This window comes from Patiria miniata, unplaced genomic scaffold (genome assembly GCF_015706575.1).
Source record: "Patiria miniata isolate m_02_andy unplaced genomic scaffold, ASM1570657v1 HiC_scaffold_28, whole genome shotgun sequence".
Classification (NCBI taxonomy): domain Eukaryota; kingdom Metazoa; phylum Echinodermata; class Asteroidea; order Valvatida; family Asterinidae; genus Patiria; species Patiria miniata.
In genome coordinates, this window is record NW_024037067.1 from 1,614,071 (window position 1) to 1,639,797 (window position 25,727).

The window sequence follows — 25,727 nt, forward strand, 5'->3', positions numbered from 1 at the left end:
AGTCACGGTTGCGGGGCATTTGTGTTTGTAAACACACCTGACTTGTTTTTATTTTACTTTGCCTTACATTTATAGCTTTCCAGTTGTATTTGAATATAATTTTATTCAGTAAATTGAATCAAGCAAAAGTCACATTTGGGAATTTTAATCAATTACATGTATTTTACATGAAGAAAGAAATTGACTGGAACAGGATTTGTACCTGCAACCTCTGGAACACTGTACCAGTGCTCTGCCAACTGTGCTATCGAGCCCTGTGTTGGCAGTCTTTGTTCATGGGGCACTTGTCCAAAGCCACAAACCTGTATGTGCCATGTAGCCGGGTTTCTAACGCACAATAGCAACATAAGGCCGGGATGCTGCAAACTGCAAATGTGGGACAGGAAACTTTTGGATAATTTAGTTTGAGTTGATAACAGCTTTGATAAGAATGGCTTGAACAAAACTGTTGCTCTTACAGCTTTGTTATATTGCAAAACAAGCATTTGAAAAACGTCTTGATCTTTTTTGTTGTCCTTTTTCAGACGTGGATGAGTGTGCAGGAATGCCTTGCCAGAACGGCGCTTTCTGCGTCAACGGTCGCAACATGTACACATGTAACTGTGAGCCGGGTTACACTGGAGCCAATTGTGACATTGGTATGTTAAGACAAACTTCTGTAAGGGACACATTTGAAAAAGCATGGAAAATATTGCTTAGCAAAAATAAAATAAGTCAAAGCAAAATAAAAGTTCAAAGTGTAATATAATGTATAGACTAATTCGGCCAACTAAAATTAGAAGTTATTTTCTGTGGTCACGAATCGCGCTCAGCTGATACACATGCACTCTAGGCTCCTTTCAGACCAATAGGGTAATACCAACATGCGCACTTTGTCTTTAAGAACCCATGCAGCATGCTCACAACATGGTTTCACCAAATTAGTTGATATAGTTCATTACTGATTCTCAGATGTGATGATATGTATTTAGTAGGCAAACAGCTCTTACTAATTTGATGATTTGACATAAAGCAGTTATGTGCAAAGTTAGCTCAGTACAGAAGAGGATATCCATCAAAATGCATAGAATGTGCATCGCTTGTAAATATTTGTCAGCTGACTTTTGTTCCAAATACATTTTCTCTTAATACAGTGTTTTGTTTCCAAAACTTGTTGCTAAGGAAGAAAGTTTGCTGGGCAGATATTCAAACTTGATTTGCTCAACAAACTTATCCCAGAATCAGTTAGAACGCGGTTTCACGTATTTTGAAAGTGCACATTCTTAAATTGTGTTGCTGAAAGCATTTGAGCATGATTTCCCCTGCTCATCAGGCATACAAAATATTTCCTAGTACATCTGTTGCCTTTGCGTTTGATTTTGTAAAAGTATAGCAAATATTTTAAGAACCGTTTAAACGTTTAGCCATTCACAAAGGCTGATGCATGCCCATTATGTCTGCAGACCGGCATGATAAATCAGTAGTGGCAGGCATTGAAAAAGTAAAAACTTTACTACGTGTGCTCCAAGTGTTGAAGTGCTTTGAAGGTTTTGTAAATTAAATAGGTTTAAAAACATTGTTAATTCTTTGTGCTATGTAGATTTTACTCATGTATAATTCGGGTTTTGTTTAAACGTATTTGGAAAATTTGGAAAAGAAAACGTGTAAATGTCACATCCTTAGTTGCCTTAAGAGTTTATTCAACTTGATGCTGAATTTCTATCTGATTTTATTCCTGGTACCTTTTGTTTCAACTTTATTTGTAGACATTGATGAGTGCGGCAGTTTTCCCTGTCAGAACGGTGGCAATTGCAACGATAGTGTCAACTTTTATGAGTGTCAGTGTGCCGCGGGATATACAGGATTCAATTGTCAGATAGGTATGTGGATGTATACAGCGGTCTTAATTGTCACTTTGAAATGTAATGGATTTGGGCTGAGAGTAGTTACGCTTTCTTTAAGTCTTTAATCTTTCTTTATGTGTTTCTTTTTTTCTTTTCTTTTTTGTCAACAATTGTCATTTCTCTTTTTAGAAGAAATAGTTGTCCTGAAAAGGACCGTTTTGTTTAACTTCTTTGATGTTTATTGTTCTGCTCTGCCCTCTACTTGGTTGCCTTTTTCTCAGCTGCAGGTTTCACATCTTGTTCTTGTTTCAGCAGTCAAGCATCAGTCGCCTTGAACAAAATGAAAAAGCCACATTTTTTTAAATTAACAATAAATCAATCAATATATTTCCAATTGGAAATATTTTGTTGTTGTTGAAAAGCTAATGAACTTTACTTGTTAAATGTGTATCAGTATTTGCGATCTATTTTTTAAAAAGCTGCGTAAAAGAGGGTGCTTTGAGGGTTCGGGGTTTTGGGGACACCGTGTACATGTGGATGTGTATGCAGTTTCCCCATAGGTATTTGCTGTGAATGTGTACTCTAAATTTGTCTAGGAATGGGTATGTTTTCTCCGTGGTATGTGGATGTATACTTATAAAATCCCCCCTGTTTGGTAGAGCTATGGTTTACTGATTAAATCAATTTGTTAAATTGTTGTTAAAGATATTAATGAGTGTGCCTCCAATCCCTGTGCCAACGGAGCATGCAACAACTTGATTGGTATCTACACGTGTTCCTGCAATGCGGGCTGGACGGGAACTAATTGTGATGAAGGTAGGCTTTTACCAAGGAAAACTATGAACGATCAATAATTTTGGTAATTAACTGTATGATGCTGTACCATTTGTTTTACTTTGGGAAACTAATTAGGTGTTGGGCTGAAGCCAACACCTATTGTTATTCTACGAATTTACTATTATTAGGTGTTGGGCTATGAGTATTGTTAAAGGCATTTGGAAGGCTTGGGGGAAAAAAGAATCCTAAGAAGAATCGTTTATTTGTAGTAGTTTCCTATTTAGACAAGGAATGAAGTGATGGGTGTATTTTATATTAAGATAGGTGCCAAAATACAACAATAATGGATATCTTTTTTTTTTAAATAAAAAAATCAAATTGCTTTGGTATTAATAACTTACCCTGTCAATAATATGAATGTGTGACACATTATTTTGCTGTTGCTTTCAATGTGTTACTTTAATTATTTGCTTAATTTCCAATTTGTGAGATTCAAAGTTATTTATCACTGTTGTGGGTGCGTGATTTACTGAATCACTTTTGTGCTCTCTCACATTTAGATACGAATGAGTGTATGAGCAACCCCTGCTTCAATGGAGCCACATGTGACGACCTTGTCAATAGCTATCGCTGCCTGTGTGCCCCAGGCTGGTCTGGACTGCGCTGTGTTATGGGTGAGTCATTGTCAAGTCATTTCAAACATTCCCAGGATAAGAGTTAACTATAGAGACTCTCAGCTTGCAGGATAGTTGTCAATCTACCTGGTCAGATTACAGGAATATAGCATCATTTACATTTATCACACAAGTAACTCACCAAATTATTATCAAAGAGATTACTGGGGTTACTGTACTAAATACCATATGAAATAAATCCGTCTCTCTTGCTGTCATTTTAGAAGAAGCCAATAATCGTGATTTCCAATGATCAGTCAATTCACTGAATGTTGTTGGAATAAAGAGTTCTATAGATGGAACAGGTTTTGACATTTTCCTTTGGATTTTGAGTGGTGCTAAAATTGGAAACGAACGAAACGCATAAAAAAAGCATATGGTCCTATATGGGCTTCTTGAGCAACAAGAGAGGGTGCTTTTTTACCATTTCTGAGAGCCTAATGGACGGGACACACCGAGTGCACGTACTAGTCCAAGCACGTATGGCGTGAAGTACACACAGCTCATTTTATCCTGAATATGCAAAAAGTCATAGCGTCTTTGCGTGAGTGTCAGGCGTCATGGGCAATGTGTTCGAACGTCTTTCCAAGTGGTCTCCCCCAACTCTCCCAATACCTTCAAAGCCAGACTTCTCAAATCCTTAAAAATCCCCTGACTAGTTTGAAAGATTTCAACCGATTGGGGAAAGTGCAGGCTATCATTGATTACTTTTACAAAATACCAGTAGTTGTTACCCTTTCAAAGTTATATTCATAGAACATGCTGTTGGGTTGTTGAGCAATGAAGGATTTTGGAAGATTCATGAAGGAATGTGGAAAATGTTTTCAGACAGAGCTAGGGTATTTTTAATGCGTTTCATTCAATGGCAAGACTCTCCATTTTCAATTGCAGTGATCTTGTTAGACAAGGAAGTTTCAGAATGGAATTATTGGTGTTTTTTTATGGAAAAGTATGGCGCGTTTTGGTAAATTTTTGGGTTGTGCATTTATTTTGTGTGTTTTGAAGTTATTTATTATTTTTAAACAAGAAAGATGTACCTTCAGTTTTATGTACAGAAATTTATTAAGTTGGATTTGAATACAAGATGTTTTTAGTTTTTGTCTTTGTCCTTTTTCTGGCAGATATTGATGAGTGTGAGTCCTCACCATGTCGCAACGGTGGTGCATGCTCCAACCTTGAGAACCGCTACGAGTGTATCTGTCTGAGTGGCTTCACGGGTGACAACTGCCAAATATGTACGTTGTGTGGATTGTTTATTCTGTGTGAAGGCTGGTTCATTCATGGTGCAAAAAAGGCAAATTTGTGATGCATCAGCAAGTTTTCGCGGCCTGATTTTTAAAAAATTTAGCAAATTTAAACACTGGCAAATTTTGCTGTGAATGTTTCATGGCGCCATATTGTTTTGCCATTGCATTTGCATGAAATATGAGTAGAACTTATTACTCTTGAACACTTGGAAGCAGAAACTTGTGTGACTTTTATCTGAAAACTAGCTTGGGATAGTCGGCACTTGTTTTGTGTGGTTTCATCTCATCAAGTTTCATTCATAGAGGCCATTGCACCATTGACATTCACTACTACAAACAGTTCACAGATTGAATGAATTTTAAAGGCTGGTTTACACTCTCAATTTACATGGAAACAGAACACATTTGAATGATGGAACATTTGCCAAGAAATCCAACATAATTAAATATATCCAGTTATTGCAAATTCCAGCAAGTACTTGTCATGAATTGTTACATTTGCTTTTGCATTGAATGTAAAACAGCCTTAGAGAAACAAAATTAGAGAACTAAAATCTAAAAACACCAGAAGTAATGTGCTTCTTTGTTAATTTGTTATTTGTTGTTTGCGTGTGTGTGTTCATCATTTGCAGCCCTTGATAGATGTGACAGCTCTCCATGCCTCAATGGCGGCCTGTGCTACAGTGAAGTCAATGGCTTCATATGTACCTGCAAGGCTGGCTTCACGGGACAAAACTGTGAAACAGGTAAAAGTCAGTCACAAACCAAATCTTAAGCAACATGGGATGAACAATGACAATGCCATATTCAGTTAAGAAACTAGTCATTTAACTTGTGATAAAATCACTTGTGATGACATGTAATTGACTACATTACAAAATCCGGTCATAACTTTTGCAGAGTCTTGGATGATAAAAGAATGAAATACCTTTGGGTTGAAACAAAAAAACAGCCATGTTTGTTTGATATCAAGTTTTGAAACATTTTCTTTTTTCTTTCAATTTTTCACTCCAGAAATTAGAGAGTGTGACCAGGACCCCTGCCGCAACGGTGGGACATGCATCGATGGCTTGGACTCTTTCACTTGTGTCTGTCCGTCGGGCTGGACCGGCTCCGTCTGTGACTCTAACATCAACGAGTGTTTCAGTCAACCCTGCGAGAATAACGGTGTCTGCAATGATGAGATCAATGGGTTCAACTGTGCGTGCCCTGATGGCTACACTGGATCACTCTGTGAGATTGGTAAGAAGCTTGTTGTTTGTCTTCCTTTCAGTCCGGTGTTCTGGAGGTCACAGGTTCTAATCCCTCTCCGGTCAATGTCTTTGTTAATGTGATTAAAAACTAATAGTTTACCATTGTGATTAATCACCGCTGTACAATTGAGTACAATTTATAAGATGGAATTTGATGTCGGGTGATGTAAACACCTTGTAATAACTCTTTGTACAATGTATTTTTTTCAACATCAAACAGCTCCGAGGCCAATATTTGGATGAATACTTTAAAGTAAGTAGCGCTTCAAAACGCTACTTACAGTTACCAAGATAACATACATAAAGCTGCTGAAAACTATTTGTCTGCTATTCTGCTTTGTGCAAATCACCTTTAGTGTTGATTTGGAACACTTTAAGGCCCTGTCACACTGTGACGTTCTGGTATGGAGTTCGTACCGCGACCAAGAAAATTGACTAAAACGCGGTGGGAACGCAGATGACGGCGTGGGGACTCATTGATACTAGTTGAGGACTTCAGAGGGACTCCAAGGACTTTGCTGAACGCCAAAATGCCATGTTCGTTTTGGACATGCACAAAACAAACGCCGCGCCTCGGCGTTTAGACCAGAACGTGGTAAGGACTCTGCGCGAACTCCTCGCGAACGGCCGTGACGTACTGACAACGCGCAAGCAGACGGGAGTGACGTTGGAGAACTCCACGGACGTGCATGGTGACGCAGAGTGCATGGTGACAATCGCCCGTTTTTGCCCGAGTATTTATTCACCCCACCCTTCTGGCTGCTGACGTCACACGTACGTTTTAAGGTCACATCAAGCGCGAGATAAGGACTCCAAGAACGTTGTACGAACTTGTTGGACGCCATGAGGGCACAGTGAGGCCGCAGAGGACGCCGCGCAGACTTCTATTTGGCTCCTCAAAGGAACACACAGAGTGCACCACACGGACGTTCTAGACTTCCCGTGGACTTCACAGAGACGTATCTTTATCTCTCATGGATGGCTTGCAAGCCACTGGCGCCATGAATCCTGCGTCTTCATGGCGTTTTATTACATTTTTAAGAATTTCAACAAATCCTGCGTCTTCATGGCGTTTATTACATTTTTAAGAATTTCAACAACGCAATATGAACGTCATGCATGGATGTGACAGTTTGACAGGGCCTTTAATGAAAGAAATATTTGTAGTGTAAAAAATTGACTTGTATTCTTCACCCCAAATAGATGTGATGGAATGTGCAAGTAACCCATGTGTCAATCAGGCCACGTGTTTGGAGAACTTTAGAATGGCAGGGTACCAGTGCTTCTGTCATCCAGGCTTCACAGGCATCCACTGTGAAATAGGTAAGACGCACTAGCACCGTAAGTGAAGTATCTTCACTGACTATAGCAGTCAATTTTGCCCTAACGGTGAGTGTATTTTAGGTATTAATAAGGATACTATGGTAGCCTAGAATAGGTAACCTATTGCATAAACATCTCTCTGTTTTTACTACACGCAGACATTGATGAGTGTTCATCTAACCCATGCATGAATGGTGGAATCTGCTTTGATGGGATCAATGAGTTTACCTGTACATGCCCCACTGGCTGGACAGGAGCCGTCTGTGAAACAGGTGAGCTGTGTCATTATTCATTATGTCAGCAGTGCAGATAATGTTATCTGACAGATAGATATGACTTAAACATTGATGATTTGGTGCCGAGAGCAGATGCAATATTTCTGTAAAATACTGCTTTGTGCCATTTTCTGTGTTCAATTAGAAACCTTTACAAATGTACCAATTCAGTTTCTCCGTATGGTTCATTTCATAGAATGAGGCCCAGTAAGGATTACTTAGTCATTCATCAATTGTTTAGTCAGTTACTTTGCCCAAAATCCATATTTTTTCGAAATTCTTTTTCCGGCCGAAATCGGTTAAGTGAACAGCAACGAATGTTTTAACAAATTTGTTTGGTGAAAACGCTGACAATTTGTTTAATCTTAACCATAGGCAGAAAGAAATAATTAATCATTTCAACAATCATCGAGTACTTCTGGGCAATGGTGGAAGCAGATATTTAAACGTGTAACTTTAAAGATGCATACCCTGCGCTCTTCAAAAAATGGATATTTTTTTCTCTTGCGGAATTTTCAATGTGTATGTTTTGTTTTAAAGGTAGAGTAGATCATTTGCAGGTATCCAAAAAGTAACTGACAAAATTATTGTTGAAAAACTTGCTTGATTTTAATGGGGATGGCAATAAACTCCCTCCTAAATTATTAAATTATTTTTTTTTGGCATGCTGTCATTTTGAAAAAAAACAATAAAAGAAGATCATTTCCAAAGATGCGTCAAGTTACACATTTTTGGAAATTTTCGTTGTACAGTTGCTATTATTCGTTGGTTCATTGTGTGACATCGCGTAGCTGCAATCAGGTGCATGAATATGTGTCCCCGATGCTGATTTTGGGCACAATTTAAAACATGACTTGGCAACTTTTGAATTGAAATAAAGATCCTAGAATGTTGGTTTCTTGGAATATACAGCATTCACAGAGGTAAAAGTTCATCAGGTTAGTTGTTAAGAACCTGTCTTAAGATTTTGAGCACTTTTGTCGCTTCAAATGAAAAGAAATGCATGAATAACAAATGATCTACCCTACCTTTAACGAAAAAAAACCTGCTTTATTCTGAAATTGGGCATCTGAAACCCTCTAAAAAGGGTTTTCATTTTGTGCACAAATAACCCACCCTGAAGAATCCAAATTATTATCACGCAGCCAATAATTCAAATTTAGTGAAGAAATATTTCAATAACTTTTTTGGGTTTTTGGTTCAATGTGAATAACATTTATATCGCTGGGAAAATTAGCAATTGAAAAATACAAATCTATTTTTTTGAGGTGAAACTCAAAAATTGCAAGGGGAATGCAATCAATGCATCTTCAATTGAAATCCGATCATTCTCTCTTTTCCTCCATCGTCTTCTCTCCATCTGTTAATCCTCCCCCCTCCATCAGCCATCGGCTGCCGGAATAACTTCACTGTCCCTGTGGATGGCAAGATTGAGCTGCACTCCCCCAACTACCCCTCCAACTACCGCAACCAGGAGGAATGTCGTTGGTACATCCACAGCGGCGCCCCTGGCCGTACACTGACCATCCAGATCTTGGACTTCATTACTGAGAACCGCTATGACACGCTGAAGATTGGGCTTGGGGATAACATCCTAGACCAGGGCACGGTGCAGGTAGAGGCCTCAGGAACCGGAAGGCCTGACGGTTTTTACACCAAGAGTAATATGATGTGGATTACTTTCTTCACCGACTCTGAGAAAACGGAGAGAGGGTTCTCAATTGAGATTCTTGACGAGGGATACACAGGTACACAAACTTGATTCCTTTTTCAGTGATTTTCAACAGTAAATCATAGCTATTACAAAAGGAATAAAATAGTGATATTGTCTAGAGACCCTATGAAAGGTACAGCTTGTGAATATTGGCCTTTAAACTTTTTTTTTTCCTTGATTCACAATTTGAACAAAACACCAGTTTTTATCAAGCAGTATGTTGACTTTGTTTATAAAGTTGTAAACCTGAATATATTAATTCCTATTCATAAATACCTCAGACAGTTTAACCATACCTATTGGTCGAGAGCCCGTCACATGGCCTGTCTTAAAGCCCGTCACGAAACCGGATGGCTGGTCTTAAACACTTTTCCAGTGTCACATGAAATTTGGACTCTATGAATTCTGGTGCCTTTTACCGTTTTACTGGTTGAACATTCACAATCCTCACGTAGGCATGGGCAGTACTACCAGAGAGTCACAATTTCATAGTCCTACATTCAAAATACACCAGCACAGCTACTTTGAGCACCACATCACGCAGTATGCGCGACATGCGCGCCAAACTCTATATAAGGTGTTGTTTACGACACTCGCGAGACTGGACATACCATTATATAGCTAGAGGGGTGTCCCGAAAAACATGAGGTGAACTTCTTGAAAAAAATCGTTGGAAATTTATAATTTCTGACTTGTTTTGACTTTTGGACCGAAAAGTTTTGATTATTTGACCGAAAAGGTATTTATGAATGGGAATGAATATGTACTCGGCTGGTATTGAACACTTTTTTTAAGACCGGTTGGAGTCTGGATGCTGATAATTACCCTCGCCTTCAGCTCGGGTAATTATCAGCATCCAGACTTTAACTGGTCTGAAACAGAGTGTTTCAATCGGCCAAGCACTTCTCTCAATTGCCTTCAGAATGTTCTTATTTTTACTTTTTAAATGACCTTTCATTTTCATCAGTAAACAAAACAATGAATTTCAGGGCAATGCGTTGTTGACATTCATGCCCATTTTCCTCAGCTCTCTTTACCATTTTTAGCAGGGCTGTGTATTCTTTCCCCACCACCACCCAAATGGAAACTTTAGGGTGCTTTTATGGTTTAAAATTTGCAGAACATCTTAAAATCTTAAAGTTTGCTTCAGGAAAGTAGTGGGTAAAGGAACTAGCAAGGTACTTGTTTGCTACTGAAGAGGCTGTTCCTAATTGATGGTTCATGCAAAAACATTTTTTTAAATAAACCTATCCTTTGATTGGTTTGGATTTGTTTCGTCTTTTTTCCTTCTGTCATCCAACCATCACTCACTCACTGAGTAGATTAAAACTGTCCAACTGTCAAAAGCTGAGCCGCTTTGGGTGAATTATTTTGTGACCACAAACGTAAAAAAAGAGTTATACCTGATGGAAGTTACTGTTTTCTTTTCACACCGATTACTTTTGAATCCGCTTTGACTCCATGGGCACGTGCGCATTCCTTCACTAACCCCTGGCCGTGATGAACACGTAAACGACGTTGACCGGCTATTCAGAGCGAACTGTGCGTGTATTTCAAAGACTGCTCGCGCGCTATGCACGTCATGTCACGTATGAACATTATTTTTCAAAACTGTGCGATGCCGTTATGATATGGATTATGGTAGCCTCGTTTTCGCCCCCCAAAAAACCTGTATCTTTGGTTGTAAAGGGACGAAAGAGGTATGAACATTTAATACAAATCCTTGCAAAATAACGCGACGTCGAAACCTCATGTTTGAAAGGATTGATTTTTCAAAAAACCAACTTTCAACATTTTAAGAGCCGTGTCACGCGTTGGATACATCGACTGCAGTCCTAATTTAAATGTGACACTGTTTGACACATTTAAATTAGACAATTCCAGGGGTTAAGATCGCTCAAGGCATGATGGGAAACAACATGGTGCAGCAAGATCACACCCATGGAAACGAGATTGATTTTGAATGTGAAGATCCAAAAGCCCTTATTCTTGAAAATATACATGTTGTTTTGTGTTTGTGTGATACAGATGTGTTACCATGCGACAGGGAACCATGCATAAATGGCGGCACCTGCTCTAACGGAGAGAACAGTCTTTTCCTTTGCACTTGCACTGAATATTGGATGGGCCTTAACTGCCAGACACCAACGGGTAAATTAATCTGTCTGTATTTCTAGCCTACCTCTCAGATTTATAAAAAGGTTCTTTCAAGATGAGTATTTGTTTTTAGGGCCTGTCATTATTGTTAATGTGTGGTCATACATTTTTAAGAGGTGTGCACAAAACAAAATTAAACAAGACTAGGCGAACCTAGTAAACCTTCAGCTGATTTCACAAAACCTTAAGCAATGACGCTACTCCGCTTGCGCCACAATTTATTTTGTATTAAAAGTTGTGCAATATTTCACGCTGTACAACATTTCATGTATGACACTTTTCAAGAAAGTCTCACAGTGCATAAGTCCGTAAGCACTGTCGATAAAAGAATCTTCAATAATCGATATATCGGAAATCCAATATCGAGAATATTCAATATATCGATTATCCCATGAATGAGTGAAGTCTATTAAAAAAAAAGGGGGTTTGCATTATACTGGAGACCACGAATTCCAGCGAACGCAAATCACAAAGCGTCGCCACTTAGCATTTCGCGATGTTCTCACTCACAAACACAATTTGCCACCGACTTTTATTCCATTATACAGCAAACATTAAACACAAATTCATAAATACCTCAGACAGTTTAGCTATTCCTATTGGTCGAGAGCCCGTCACGTGGCCAGTCTTAAACGGATGATAAAGACATGGCTAGCTGGTCTTAAACACTTTTTCAGTGTCATATAAAATGTGGACTCCTAAAAATCCAGTGCCTCTTACCGTTTTATTGGTTGAACGTTCACAATCCTCACGTAGGCATGCGCAACACTACCAGCCAGTCAGAATTTTATAGTTCTAAATTCAAAACGCAACACCCCAGGTGCGTTCTGCGCGACATCACGCAGAACATGCTACGCGCCCGTCAATCTCCATAAAAGGGTTGTTTACATCTTACTCGCCAGCTGAACACTCCATTATTTTGCTAGAGGGATGTTTAAAAAAGCATGAAGTGAACTTGTTGAACAAAATCGGGATTTTTTGAACGAATTATTTGATATTTTTTTACGGATAAGGTATTTATGAATGGGAATAAATATGTGCTCGGTCGGTATTTATCACTCTGTTTAATACCGCTTAGAGTCTGGGTGCTGATAATTACCCTCGCCTCCGGCTCGGGTAATTATCAGCACCCAGACTCTAAGCGGTATTAAACGAGTGATAAAAACCTCCGGAGCACACATTTATTCCCTTATTAAAAGCACAAACGGGAGATTTATTTTGACGATAATTTAACACATTTTGATACTGTTGATATCATTCCTCATTATCGAAATTTTTGATATTTTCGATATTATTTCTGAATATCAAAATTTTTGATATTTCAATGTGATGAAAAATATTATATCGGTGATATCGATATCAAAACAAAATCGAGTAATTGTGTAATATCAATATATCAACGGTGCTTATAAGTCTGCGACTTGCGCAATAAATATGGAGTAACTTGCGCAGTCATTTTAGGTGGCGTAAGTTGTGGCGTAGCAACTGAATACGACCTATTTTGCAAGTAACTTGTAATCGTCATGGAACCTGTCATTACACAACTTTAATGACAAGGTTGATACAAGACACTCACAGCTTTGTGTTTGAGGTACATTAATTTCTATTTTACTTGTGGCAGAATTTTTATAGTTGCCACATGATTCCGAAAACAGTCGGACAACATTATTCTCAATATGGTAGGCTATTTAAAACGTTGCGCAGCTCTGCCAAGTTTTGTGAAATCAATCGTAACTTTATTGCGCAGTTGCACAACAAATTTGTTGTATAAGTCCTATACGCAGGGCACCAGTTGCACATTTTTTCATGAAATCGGCTGCTGTTTCCCGCAGTGCACAATATCCTCTTCAATTGATTCATGATGGCTGTTCACTGAAAGTCTTGTCATGCATCTGATCTACACAGAGGGCTACATTTAGCCCATTCATTGGCATTACAGGGTAACACTATACAACAGCACTGCCCAACTCACAAGTGACTGTCAGTAAATCAGTCAGCAAGATAGGTACAAACGGTACACTAGCATGACCCTCTGGGACCAATTAGAATGGCACCGATGATTAATGTCATATGACCTGTATGCTGTGGACGAATGTAACTGAAACAAACTTCTGTTTGTTTTATTTGCCTTTTTGAAGAGTTGAACAAGTGTGGCAACAACCCATGTCAGAATGGCGCGCCATGTACAAACTCTGGAACGGACTACTCCTGCGACTGCCCCACTGGATTTGTAGGCAAAGACTGCGAGCAAGGTAGGTTTTCCGTTGTTAAAAAATGGTTGAATTTCTTATATTTGTAATCAACAAGATCAGTGATGTAGTCTTATTTTCCTGATTACACAAAATTACTCAAGTATGAGAGCTGCATGCATTCTCCAGTTGTTGATGAGTTAGTTTCCAGAAGTACAAGATTGTGTATGAGTATACAAAAAATACTTCAGAATGTAATATAACTTTTTGTTGGAAATGTTGCCTATTTTGTTACCAGATATTAACGAGTGTCAGTCCAATCCATGCATGTACGGAGGGACCTGCGTGGACCTTGTGGGCCATTTCGCCTGTATCTGCCCACCTGACCACGCTGGGGAAACCTGTGAAAATGGTAAGATCAAAGGCAATTTGCTTTTACTTCGGAGGCTCAATTGTATGGAGATGCATTGAAGAATATATTGTTTAGAACATTTGCATGCTCAACTAAACATGATATTTTGATTGGTAACCTATTTGGCAAAAGGAAACTCTTCAGGCTAACCCAAACACCCACTAATCCTCAACCCCATAACACCCAAACCCCAACCCCCTACCCCAACTTAGTCCAAAACCCTTCCCAAAGTAAAACTCCAACTCCAATCTCAACCCTATCTCTAACCCCAACCCAACTTCAACCCCAACATCCACCTTACTCCGTCTCCAACCTCAACCCCCTACCCCTTCCCCAACTTCAATCCAAAACCCTTCCCAAACTAAAACTCCAACTCCAACCTCAACCCTATCTCTAACCCCAACCCAACTTCAACCCCAACATCCACATCAACCCAACCCCATCTCCAATGCCAATCCCAACCGCAACCCAAACTTTAACCCAATTAACCCCAACCCCATTTCCAAGCCCAACTTCAACCCAAACCCGAGCCCCACCAACCTCAGTCCTAACCCCATCTCTAAATCCTACTCCAACTGTAACGCCAACCCCAACCCCAATCCCTACCCATCCCCATCCTCAAACCCATCCCCATCCTCAAACCCAGCCCCATCCCAAACCCCCAAACCTAAATAAACACAAATCAACCCAATCCCATCCCAACACAAATGCATCCCCAACCCCAAACCAACCCCACCCAACCCCCAACCAAGCCTAACTTTTCCATCCAATAAAATGACCCAGCCCAACCCAAACATTATCTGATCCGTTGTTGATGTATGGTCTGATTTCAGCTCCCCAGCCTGCTTCCTGTGATATCAGCTATTGCATGAGTAACGGCGTCTGCACCTACTTCAATGACACATACACATGTACCTGTGAGAATGGCTATGGTGGGAAGTACTGTGAGATTGGTAAGTTAGGCAAATTGTTGACCTACAAACACATCTGGACAGATCAGAGCAAATGTTATCCCTAGTTGTTTTTTGTTTCATGCTCACCTGAAGCTTAGATAGAAAATTAAGCCTTGCCTCTCCCCGTGTTTGGACCCAACGCCACAGAGACACAAGAACTGTGCCCATATCCCCCACTTTCAGAGAAGCTCTGCTGCTGCTTGTATTTAACTCTAGTGAGTTGTAATGATGGCCAAACATTGGGCCCAAATAATTATTTGCAACCGGTATCGATAGACAGGAAAAGTTTGATACTGTGGCATGCAGGACTATTTAGACCATAACCAAAGGGGATTTTAGACCCGCTTCACTGGAGAAATTTGTTGGGATTATGGTGAGAGGCAATATTATTATCTATCATGTTGATGTTATTTTCTTAAAGCCAAAGGTTCTTCAAATGCATCCCATGCACTGTGACTCAAAAGCTTCAGTTTCAGGATAATAGGCCTTGAGTGAACCAGAAGTTGCATGTTCAGAATGTTATATGTTAATTTGAATGATAATTTGAATATTGATACTTTCTTGATTGCATTGCAGATTACGACCCCTGCCGCCGTGCCCCTTGTATGAACTCGGGCATCTGTCACAACGTGACAGGGAGTCCTGGAGGATGGAACAGCTTCATCTGCGAATGCCTTGATGGATTCATCGGATCCCACTGTGATATACAAGGTGAGTGGAGGACAATTATCTGAGTCGTCTGGGAAATATATGAAAATTACTTGAAGATGGTGAGGAAGATCGAGGCAAAGTACAGAAAGAATGTACTCATCAAAACATGTCTCAGGCAAAAGTCATCTTTCTTTAATAACACCTCAAAATGTAGATTCAGTCACTTGATTGGCTGAGAGTGCGTCATGTGGGATTCACCATATTGCGTTCATGGCCAAAAGACTATACAATGGTCAAAAAGACTTATACAATGGCTGAAAAAGTACTGACGCATTGACACCAATGTAGCAACTGAAGGTTTGTTTGAACATGCATTTGCAGGTGTATGTGTTGCACATACTGTTCTCATGCGCTACAGAGTAGGGTTGAACAATTTTATGAAGGGGTAGTTTGGGAAAAGTGCAAGTGAATTTTCAACTTATTTCATACTGTAGAGGAAGTACAGTTACCTCTCAAAATCAGGCAGAATCTGTGGCTGACACAAGTAATGGCTGCTTTAGGTAGTGGTGTAGTAATTGGCCTCCTTCAATGATCCATGGTGTGTTCCATTTTCTTCGGCTGAGAATGCTCCATGGATCACCTTGGGAGGCTAGTTTTACCTTACCACTCTAAGCAGTCAATAATTATATACTGTGATTCATGCGTACCTTATAAAAAGAGATGTATTGTTGGAAATCTCCAACTTCAAATGCTGACCTCACCAATTCCATGAAATTTTGCCCAAGTAAGTAAGATAGCGGCCCATGCTCTCTCCCCCCCCCCCCTTCAAGTTTAAATTTACATTACAGCTTTTGTTATGTGGTGGCAGTCAACAAGTGTTACGTGATTTTGATTCAAGATTTTCATTGTGCTTATATTTGCAGAGACTACCGATTGCATCTATGCCAACCCATGTGCTGCCGAGGCTACCTGCCAACATTCCAAGGGAGAGTATACGTGTTTTTGTCCGCCAGGCTATGACGGCACATTCTGCCAAAATGGTGAGTTAAGCACGCGTAACAGCGCAACATCAAACTTTTCCATAATGAATCTGTTTTCCATTGGATTAGACTATTTAGTACGTTAAAGATTGAAAATATCTAGCACTTTTTCACGATTCGGGCAAACTGTTGTAACTGTGGATGAGAATGATTCAGTACAATCATGACCATTCCAGGCATGAAAATGAAATCTTACTCAGAATTACATTATGGGCTCTGCGCACAAGTACCCCCCTCAAAAGTTTTAGCAGTTTTACTTTTGTACACCATTAAATATCTTTGCAAAGACACTACGGTAATACAATTCTGACTACAGGCTTTCTGTAAGTTTACAATAACGTTTACTTGACAGTCTTTTTTTTCCTCCAAGTTGTTACAGTCTTTCTGGTTTGTAGCTTCAAATTTCTGAAACAGGTGTTTTTATCAGAACTTTAATGATACAGTCTATCATTTGTAATTTGTGCATTATGTGAAGGGTGCTTAAAAACTACCCTGATGAAGTTTTAGCTCAGTGAATGCTGTATATTCCGAGAAAAACAATATTTTAGGATCTTGATTTCAAATCAAAAGTTGCCGAGTCATGTTTTGAATTGCGCCAAATTCAGCTGATTGCAGATACGCGATGTCGTGCACTGAACCGATGAATTACAGTGCACGTGTCGTCGTGTCAACGCAGGCGCGCTTTGTCTAATTAAAAACGAACTACTGATGGAAATTTCCAACGATGCGTCTTTAGACGCATCGTTGGAAATGGTCTTCTTTCATTGTTTTCCTCAAAATGACAGATTGCCAGAAGGAATAATTTTCACAGGCAGTTTAGTCCCACTATCTTTTAACCGAGTTTGCTTTTGAACAATAATTTTGTCAGTTACTTTTTGGATAGCTTCAAATGATGGACTGTAGCTTTAACTTTTAGCGTTCTTTTAAAAGTGAAATTGCCTTTTTTCTCTCTTGTTATTTCTGCAAAGCCACTTGCACAGATTTCTTACAGTTTATTTATTTGTGCATGTATTATTATTTTTCCCTGGTGCTAATCTGTTTTTTGGTTTATCTTGTCTTGACGCAGATATTGATGATTGCGCTATAACCAACCCCTGTAATGGCAATGGTGTCTGCATTGACAGAGCCAATAGCTACAGCTGTGAATGCAACAGTGGCTTCAATGGAGTACTCTGTGAAAACGGTAAGTTGATGTGCAGTGGTATGGTGTTGCAAGATTCATGTTAGTGAATCCATGTTGAGTTGTAGTAATGTAGTCAGGAGCTGTTGCTGAAGCAGTCAGTGAATCGGACATAGCTATTCTTGCACACCAACTCCAACTATGGAGGAAAATGAGCTTTTCAATCTCAATGTTCATCATAGTTCACTCAAGTCATTCATGTTTTTAACATTTACAGTTTCCGCAGCCGTACATTATCAATATCAAAAAACAAAGTTCCATCACTTGCCAAAGTTTTTTTGGAAAAAGCAAAGCAAATCAACTGATTTAACAGGTTTTAAATGGAACCTTTTCAGTAATTTCTCATACATGTCAAAAACAGAGTATGGTATATTTTACTCTTCCACAAGTTGGGCTTAGTTTGTTGCATAAGATTATACTTGCAAAACAGACAAATGATGTCAGGGAACCACTCCAAAGTGGAAAATGTTAATGCGAATGTTCCTGTTAGATTACTTCCTGTTCCATTGGAAACACAAGCTATGATCATGTCACTTTTACGTCATATATGCGTGTGGCCCGTATTCTGTAGTGAGTTCAGGTCTTCAGTCTACAAACTTCACTGGTAAACCTACCAAACAGAGACAATACCTTACAATTACTCTCCTTGTGATCGACAGATATCAATGAGTGTGACCCCAATCCGTGCCGTAACGGTGGACAGTGCACTAACGGCAAAAACACCTTCGTCTGCAACTGTATTGAAGGCTTCCGGGGTGACATCTGCAGTGTAGAAGGTAAGCCTTGACGATCTTGGACATTCACACAAGTTACTTCAATATTTAGGCTTACGCCAATTGTTCAAAGTCAAGACTTTTGTGTGACACACTTGTGCAGATCAGGAGGTTTCCATTGATGTTTAATACTGGGAGGTGTATACAGCTTCAATATGTTGTCCAAATGCAAAAAGTGATATCTTTAAAATCACTGATAAGATGTAAAGTGACTTTTCTGTGTGTTTTTGTGTGTGTTCATCATCAGTTGCTCATAGGAATCAGACTGCTATACTTTAGTAGCTGGTCTGTGTGGGTTGGTGCTATCAACCAGTGATACATGTAGATTGAACAAATCTGGTCATTTATGTTGAAGCTTGGTAATGCGATGAAGCTGACTTGTACTGTAAAGACAGATTCAGAAATCAACTCATGCAATATATAAATACAACGTGGTTAAAAAGGAAGTATTGAGAAATTACTGGTGTTGAGGCCTGTTAGCTGATCTTTTCAAAATCTGATATTATCTGATTTTATTAATATCATCCAGCACTGAGGGACCAGAAATTTTGCACTACTTCCCGACATGAACCATGCAGTATTCAATTTGTTACACCTCATACAGTATATTTAGGTTCATGAACAAGCGATACAAACACTTGACAGAAATTACATAATAATAACAGTGTAATTTGTCAGCCATCCAGGTTTTCAGAATGATGCCATTAACAATCAAACTTATGATCACTACTGTTACAAAGTTAGAAATCTAGGAGCTTACCGCAGGGTACTACTCCCATAGTTCTTCCAACCAGCCAGGAGATAGTACACAAGTCGTGGGTCCAAGATAGCTGCTGTAGCTTTCCAGACTTAAAAGAGACGCGTTTGGCTTGTAAATATGTACAATGTATAATAATGCTTTACTTATGTATTAAACCTGTAGCTAACCCTGTAGCCTCTGACCCGACCTACACCTGGATGGGTAATCGTATCAGTCTGCCACCCTGGGTGATTGGTATCCTGGCTGCACTGGTAATCCTCATCATCTTCCTGGTCCTTTTGATGCTGGTCCGAGGACGCCGCACCCAACAGTAAGTTCATATTAACCATTAGCACTTGAATTACATTGTGTTTATTCACTGAAAAAAATCAATAAAACCACAGAGTGAGGGGGCAGTTGGGGGTACTACAGTGACTAATGATTAATGATAAGAATACAAATGTGAACACGAATGTGATCTAAAAACAAATGTATTGTTAAATGGACTAGGCGATGAATTGTAGGTAGGGGAATGCAAGAAACAATCACCTGCACGCAGTGGTTCTCTGTTGTTCATGATACATTGCACAAATCCATATTTTCAGTGTAGACAAATCTGTAGTGTCTACCAATACTGGGACCTGGAGTGCTGAAAAACATGCAAAAGTAATTGAAGCCAACTTTACTCACTCTTTGGCTGACAACATTCTCCTTTACATGTACACTACACAAATTCTGCAAAGTTAATTCAGAGTCAGAATGTGCTTACAGTAGTGATGCAACAATGGAAAAACATCCGTGCACAAGCTTAATTGTGCTTACATAGGTTAGTGTGACCTTTCTGCTATAGTTTGCACCTCTTTTATGCTAACCTTTTCTGGCCTTATGAGCATAGACCAGTGCCCCTCAGTGAAAGAAACACCACCGAAGACATGTAATACTGGTTTTTGGAATGCATATGGTGTTTGATTAAGCAGTGTGTGGTGAGCTCAGCCTTCACTTTCCTTTCAAGTCTCTGTTCCCGCTTCAATTCTGGAAATTCTCTTTTTTTGTATAACCTTATAAAACCATTGTAATTCCTAGGCACATTTAGATCAGTCCTTAACTGTGTTCAGTGAAGCATGAAATAAGGTGGACAAGTTTGCAATCTGCATAGTATGCCATAACAAGGAAGGAATTTTTTAAGGTTTAGTGACTCTCCATAGGATACAGTTTCACTTTTTGTGTGCTAACACTTTGGTAAATTTCAGAAACAATTTGCAGCGTTTTTGAGTTTTCAAATTGAAGATTACATGTGTTAGTTTTTGACCGCATTCTTGAATGTATAAAAAAACACATTTTTGTATTGCCAAGTATCTAAAGTCAGGATTAAGATACGAAAAAACAACATCAAAACGTTTGTTTTCAAATTTTCCAAACTGTTTAATCGAAAGCCGAATTATAAGTTTGTTGAATGTTTAATCGAATTATAAGTTTGTCGAATGTTTAATCGAATTATAAGTTTGTCGAATGTTTAAATGTTTAATAGAAAGCCGAATTATAAAAAAGGGACGGGCTTCGATCCTTCTTGGATCTTCCTTTGAGTTAAAAATACATAGCACAAGTATTTATTGATGTTTTCAAACTCATTTAGTTGACAAAATGGTAGAAGTACTGCAGTATTTGATTGCATTCATGGTACACGCAGCTTAAGGTTTTGTGTTTTCAATGACAACCCCCCTATTTATTTTGTCGATCATTGTTGATTTATCATGTCAATTACCCCAGTCTAGGACTACAGGCATAGTGGGCAGGCGTCAACCTTTGTGAAATGGAGAAATATTTAAACGGTTCTTAAAATAGTTGCTTAATATTTACAAAAGTAAACACAAAGTCACATCCTTATATAGTCAGATCTTTAAAAAAATGTTATGCAAAGTTTGATGGAAATTTCGGCTTTGATACTAATGCAATGAATTTACATTTTGGTATCTTGAACCATATGGGTTTACACCATGACCTCTTTTCTCAAAACCCTAAGTCTTATTCCAAATGTTCATTACCAATCATTTTGCTCACTTACAATTACATTTTTTTCCTTCTGTTCTGCACTTTCATCTGCATCTTTGCTCTTTTCTTTTCAACCTTAAAATCTTCCTTTTTTGGTAAATTTTCCAGCCGTCGCCAGAGGTAAGTTAATTACCTTCTGTCCCTTACTCATTGTTCATTAATTGTTCAAACCTCCCCCCACCTTGTTCTTTGTCTTTCATTTCAACCCATTCTGCTGTAGACTGATCCTCAACACCCTCACTGCATTCAATGTGACATGTTCCAACAAGAAAACTTGCTCAAAATAGAAAGAAATTGACAGACGGATTGTGTCACATGACAGTGTATGAAACAGTACAATACAAGGAGAAAAAGCCAAATTTAACTCCAAAATTACTGAGAAAATTATAGAATGCTGTGTACAAACAGTATATGAAGAGCTTCTATTAAAAAAGTTCCACTCTCAAAACTCTCTAAAAAAAACAAAATTGTGATTTAGGGGATCGGTCTGTGAGTGCTGGTACTTGCCATGGTGGTTAGAGCGCCTTCACAGAGACTAACATAGGCCTGTCTGGTGTCGGTGGTTCTCGTTTAAAAAGTTACAGTTTTGTCCTTACAGTGGCCAACCAATTGTGGACACTGTAACCATCTTATTCCAGGAATGACTGTTGATTATGGAATACTTCACAAAAAGTGGTATGAACCAGAACATATCAAAATAATATGGAGTTCACCTCTGCGTCTTCTCAGAGCATTTTCTTGTAGGAACAGTCAGTTTACATGGTGTACTAGCAGCAAATTTATTCCAAGGCATTAACCATTGCCCTAACAATTGGAAGGCTTTATGTTTCTCATATGAGTCAATATCTGGATAAGATTGATTTTTTTTTTGTAAAATAAAAGTTCAGTATTCCCTTGTGTTTTTTTTTGTTTTGGTATTCAGACTATAATTTTAGGGAGCCAAGAAACCATTGATTTTTTAATACTACCCTGGGTTCGATTCATAGCACAGCTTGAAAGTTGTGCTATTTAGCTGGAAAGGAATTATTAACCTTCTGCATTTTTTTGCTAGATGCAGTGATTTATAACAATTTCAAGCAAATTTTGCCCTCTGAGCACACTTCATATGCTTTCTACTTACAATGTACATGATACGGACAGAGGTTACACATCAGCAGAACATTGTGCAGTTGGTCCCTGTTCTTAGTTTCTTATTCCACCTTCATGTGTCCAAAGTGGAATTTAATTTAGCTTGAATTTAAATTGAAGTCCCATCCTTTTAGTGTTTTAATTCACAATTGAGATATTTTTATTATTAGTTAGGCTTTTTTTGCTACATGGGCATTGTATCCAAACTTTGATTTCTTGAAAATCCAAATCCCTGCAAAATGAAACTATGTTAACCCACTCTACCTTGAAGCCATCAATTCCAAACAAAGGGATTTTTATTGGCAGTTTCATGGATTCAGGACTGTAGGCGTCAGACATTGGGCTTGAGCTACTTCTTTATCTTGGGCTTATTGTCCCTGTGTTGGTCGAAGTACATAATAATACAGTGTTCATGTTGGTCTGTGGCTGATTCTGGAAGGTGTCTAGACAAATTCTGCGATATTTAAACATTGAAACATGTGTGTGTTGTTCATTAATAAAGGCTTTCGTGTACTGTACGTAAATGATGATCATTTTGCTTCACTATTAGACATGTTTTTGAAGTATTAAACGTTTTCTGCAGTCATGTTTTTCATGCAAGGTTTACTGGAAAAATAATACATTTATTGCGGGATTAATGAGGGAATAGAGATTAAATGTATTTCTTAGTTTTTGTTGTCACCAACTTTGAATGTCAATTGATTTGAATTGAATTTGATGAGGGTCATTAGAAATAGACATAAGGGTCATTAGAAATAGACATAAGGGTCATTCCGTGTCCAATCACCCCCAAAAATTTAAAGTTTAAACCGCACCCCCTTCAAATTTGCTTATATCTAGTATCTGGGGAAATTTAGGCTGAAAAAGCTGAAATTTTAAGTTGTAGAGCCATCGAACAAAGGGTTTTGGCGCTGCTTTTGGTCAAAATGGGCTTGGCTGCCAATTCTCATATGGCCATGTCTCCATAACACGGGGCCAAATTTGTTAATCATAAGAAATTAAATTTTAACATTGTTTTTCATGTTGGGGTTATCTGAAGTATAATGACCTTTTGACCTTGAATTTGACCTTGTGGGTCACCGACCTTGAGATGAACTTGGATGAAAATTAAATCTCACCATTTTTTTCTACAAAATATCCAAAAATTGGGGGTATAATATTTTTGTTAGGTTTCTAGCTCATCTTAAAGTTGGCATACATGTTGCAAAATGTGATATCCCTATGCAGTGTACTAGTGGATTTAAAGTAGGGATTTTTTGTCCCTGCAGTGTACTAGTAGATTTAAATCAGGGATTTGTTTTGTCCCTTAAATGTGTTCATGTATAGGGATATCACATTTTGCAACACACAATGCCAACTTTGACATGAACTAGAAACCTAACAAAAAATATTATAACCCCAAATTTTGGATATTTTGTAAAAAACATGTGGGGCTATAATTTTCATCGAAGTTCGTCTCAAGGTCATGTGATCCACAAGGTCAAATTCAAGTTCAAAGTAAAGGTCAAAAGGTCATCATACTTCAAATTACTCTGACATGAAAAGTAATGGTAAATTTGGATTCCTTATGATGTTATCTTTTCAAAGCAACCAAGATTAACACAGTTGGCCAACAGGTTATGGAGATGTGGCCTTTTGAAAATTGGCGGCCACGCCCATTTTGACCAAAATTGCCAAACAATGGGGGGGGGGCAGTAGCACGAAAACCGCTTGTTCGATGGCGCCTAGCACTAAAACTTCAAATTTCAGCTTTTTCAGCCTAAAATACCCCACATACTAAATATGAGCAAATTTGAAGGAGTTGGGGTTTAACCCATTGGGTGATTTGACATGGAATGTCCCATATGTGATATCGCACAAAATTCTGCCCTTCTGGTTAACAAACTTGCTTGTTTGGCACAAGCATGAAACAGAACTGTTGCTGATAAACTTTGCAGTTAAAGTTGTCAGATGGTCATTATCTCATTATAACATCCTAATATTTGCCAAATCTATGTCTCTGTAAACCTTCCAACCCCCTCCAGTTTGACTTCTACTGTATTGAAATGAATTCCCTTACACATGTAATGACTTATCCTTAAGTTGCCATCGTCCAGTCAACCACTGAACTAAAACTTCTTTTGATTTCAAGAAACCATTTAAAAATGGTCAAATTAACCAATTTTACCTGAAAATCCCCTCTCCCTTTCTAACCCTAACCCTAACCCAATAACCTTTCCTTTTCTGCAGTGCCAAGTATGATACTGAGCTGGCCCAAGAGGAGCGTGCCAAGGGCCTATCCAACACCCAGATGGATGATCCTATACCCATCCTGGAAGATGACGATGGGCGTCCATTGACCAGAGAGAATGATTATGGCTTCATACCGCCTGCTGGTCAGGGGTAAGTAGCTGCCTGACACAGCTGACATGGCTGGCATAATGCCAGGTGTTTGCTATGATTAGGCCACTTTCCTTGGCTTCTGCCCAGTGCCCACGACCCTATCCAAGGCTGCAAAAGAGCCCTCATTGCACAGATTTTGTCTGCCAATGACTTTGGGTCAACTTTTTTAACTCTCTATTGGTCAAGTTTTGTTTACCTTCTAAAATGGGTCAAAACTCTCTATGTGCATGACACGTGCACATGGAATTTACTTGCATTGTAAGAAAGTGTCCTACCGACAATTTTTCAGATATGAATTTCCATCACAAGATTACAACATATGGATCAGCAGTCACCAGTGCCTTTATAAGGGCAATGGAGATTAGTGCTGTGCATACTCAAATAATTTAGAATTTGATTCTTGGTTCTTTAATTTGATCGACTAGCCAATATTTGACAGCTTTTAGAAATGCAAATTAAAGCTCATATTCTTCACGGACACTCTCAAATCATGCGCATAAAGTGGCTGTCCACAGAAATGTGGCCATTGACAAACAATATTAACACTCAACTTATGCGCATCGGTGGATGATAGGATATTCGGTCGATGATTGGATATTCGGTGGATGATTGGATATTCGGTGGATGATCGGATATTTGGTGGATGATGGGATATTCGGTGGATGGTCGGATATTCGGTCGACGATTGGATATTCGGTGGATGATAGGATATTCGGTGGATGGTCGGATATTCGGTGGATGATGGGATATTCAGTGGATGATGGGATATTCGGTGGATGATGGGATATTCGGTGGATGATGGGATATTCGGTGGATGATTGGATATTCGGTGGATGATCGGATATTCGGTGGATGATGGGATATTCGGTGGATGATCGGATATTCGGTGGATGATGGGATATTCGGTGGATGATGGGATATTCGGTGGATGATTGGATTTTCGATGGATGATCGGATATTCGGTGGATGATCGGATATTCGGTGGATG

The 25,727-nt window shown here is 38.9% G+C and overlaps 1 protein-coding gene across 6 annotated transcripts in view; it reads left to right on the top strand.

Annotated features, from left to right (window-relative positions):
• LOC119734880 (fibrillin-2-like) overlaps window positions 1-25,727 on the top strand; it is an 81,390-nt gene that overhangs the window by 52,392 nt on the left and 3,271 nt on the right. For 5 of the 6 annotated variants that reach the window (XM_038208489.1, XM_038208494.1, XM_038208491.1 and 2 more), the window contains 21 exons: window positions 525-638; window positions 1,746-1,859; window positions 2,529-2,639; window positions 3,161-3,274; window positions 4,396-4,509; window positions 5,154-5,267; window positions 5,536-5,763; window positions 6,978-7,097; window positions 7,256-7,369; window positions 8,758-9,120; window positions 11,115-11,237; window positions 13,382-13,495; window positions 13,731-13,844; window positions 14,678-14,797; window positions 15,374-15,508; window positions 16,372-16,488; window positions 17,555-17,671; window positions 18,328-18,444; window positions 19,364-19,511; window positions 21,338-21,349; window positions 24,587-24,739. In XM_038208489.1, the coding sequence (XP_038064417.1) occupies window positions 525-638; window positions 1,746-1,859; window positions 2,529-2,639; window positions 3,161-3,274; window positions 4,396-4,509; window positions 5,154-5,267; window positions 5,536-5,763; window positions 6,978-7,097; window positions 7,256-7,369; window positions 8,758-9,120; window positions 11,115-11,237; window positions 13,382-13,495; window positions 13,731-13,844; window positions 14,678-14,797; window positions 15,374-15,508; window positions 16,372-16,488; window positions 17,555-17,671; window positions 18,328-18,444; window positions 19,364-19,511; window positions 21,338-21,349; window positions 24,587-24,739 (2,776 nt within the window). The remainder of the gene's footprint in view (window positions 1-524; window positions 639-1,745; window positions 1,860-2,528; window positions 2,640-3,160; window positions 3,275-4,395; window positions 4,510-5,153; window positions 5,268-5,535; window positions 5,764-6,977; window positions 7,098-7,255; window positions 7,370-8,757; window positions 9,121-11,114; window positions 11,238-13,381; window positions 13,496-13,730; window positions 13,845-14,677; window positions 14,798-15,373; window positions 15,509-16,371; window positions 16,489-17,554; window positions 17,672-18,327; window positions 18,445-19,363; window positions 19,512-21,337; window positions 21,350-24,586; window positions 24,740-25,727) is intronic. The other variant, XM_038208490.1, reaches the window with a different exon arrangement.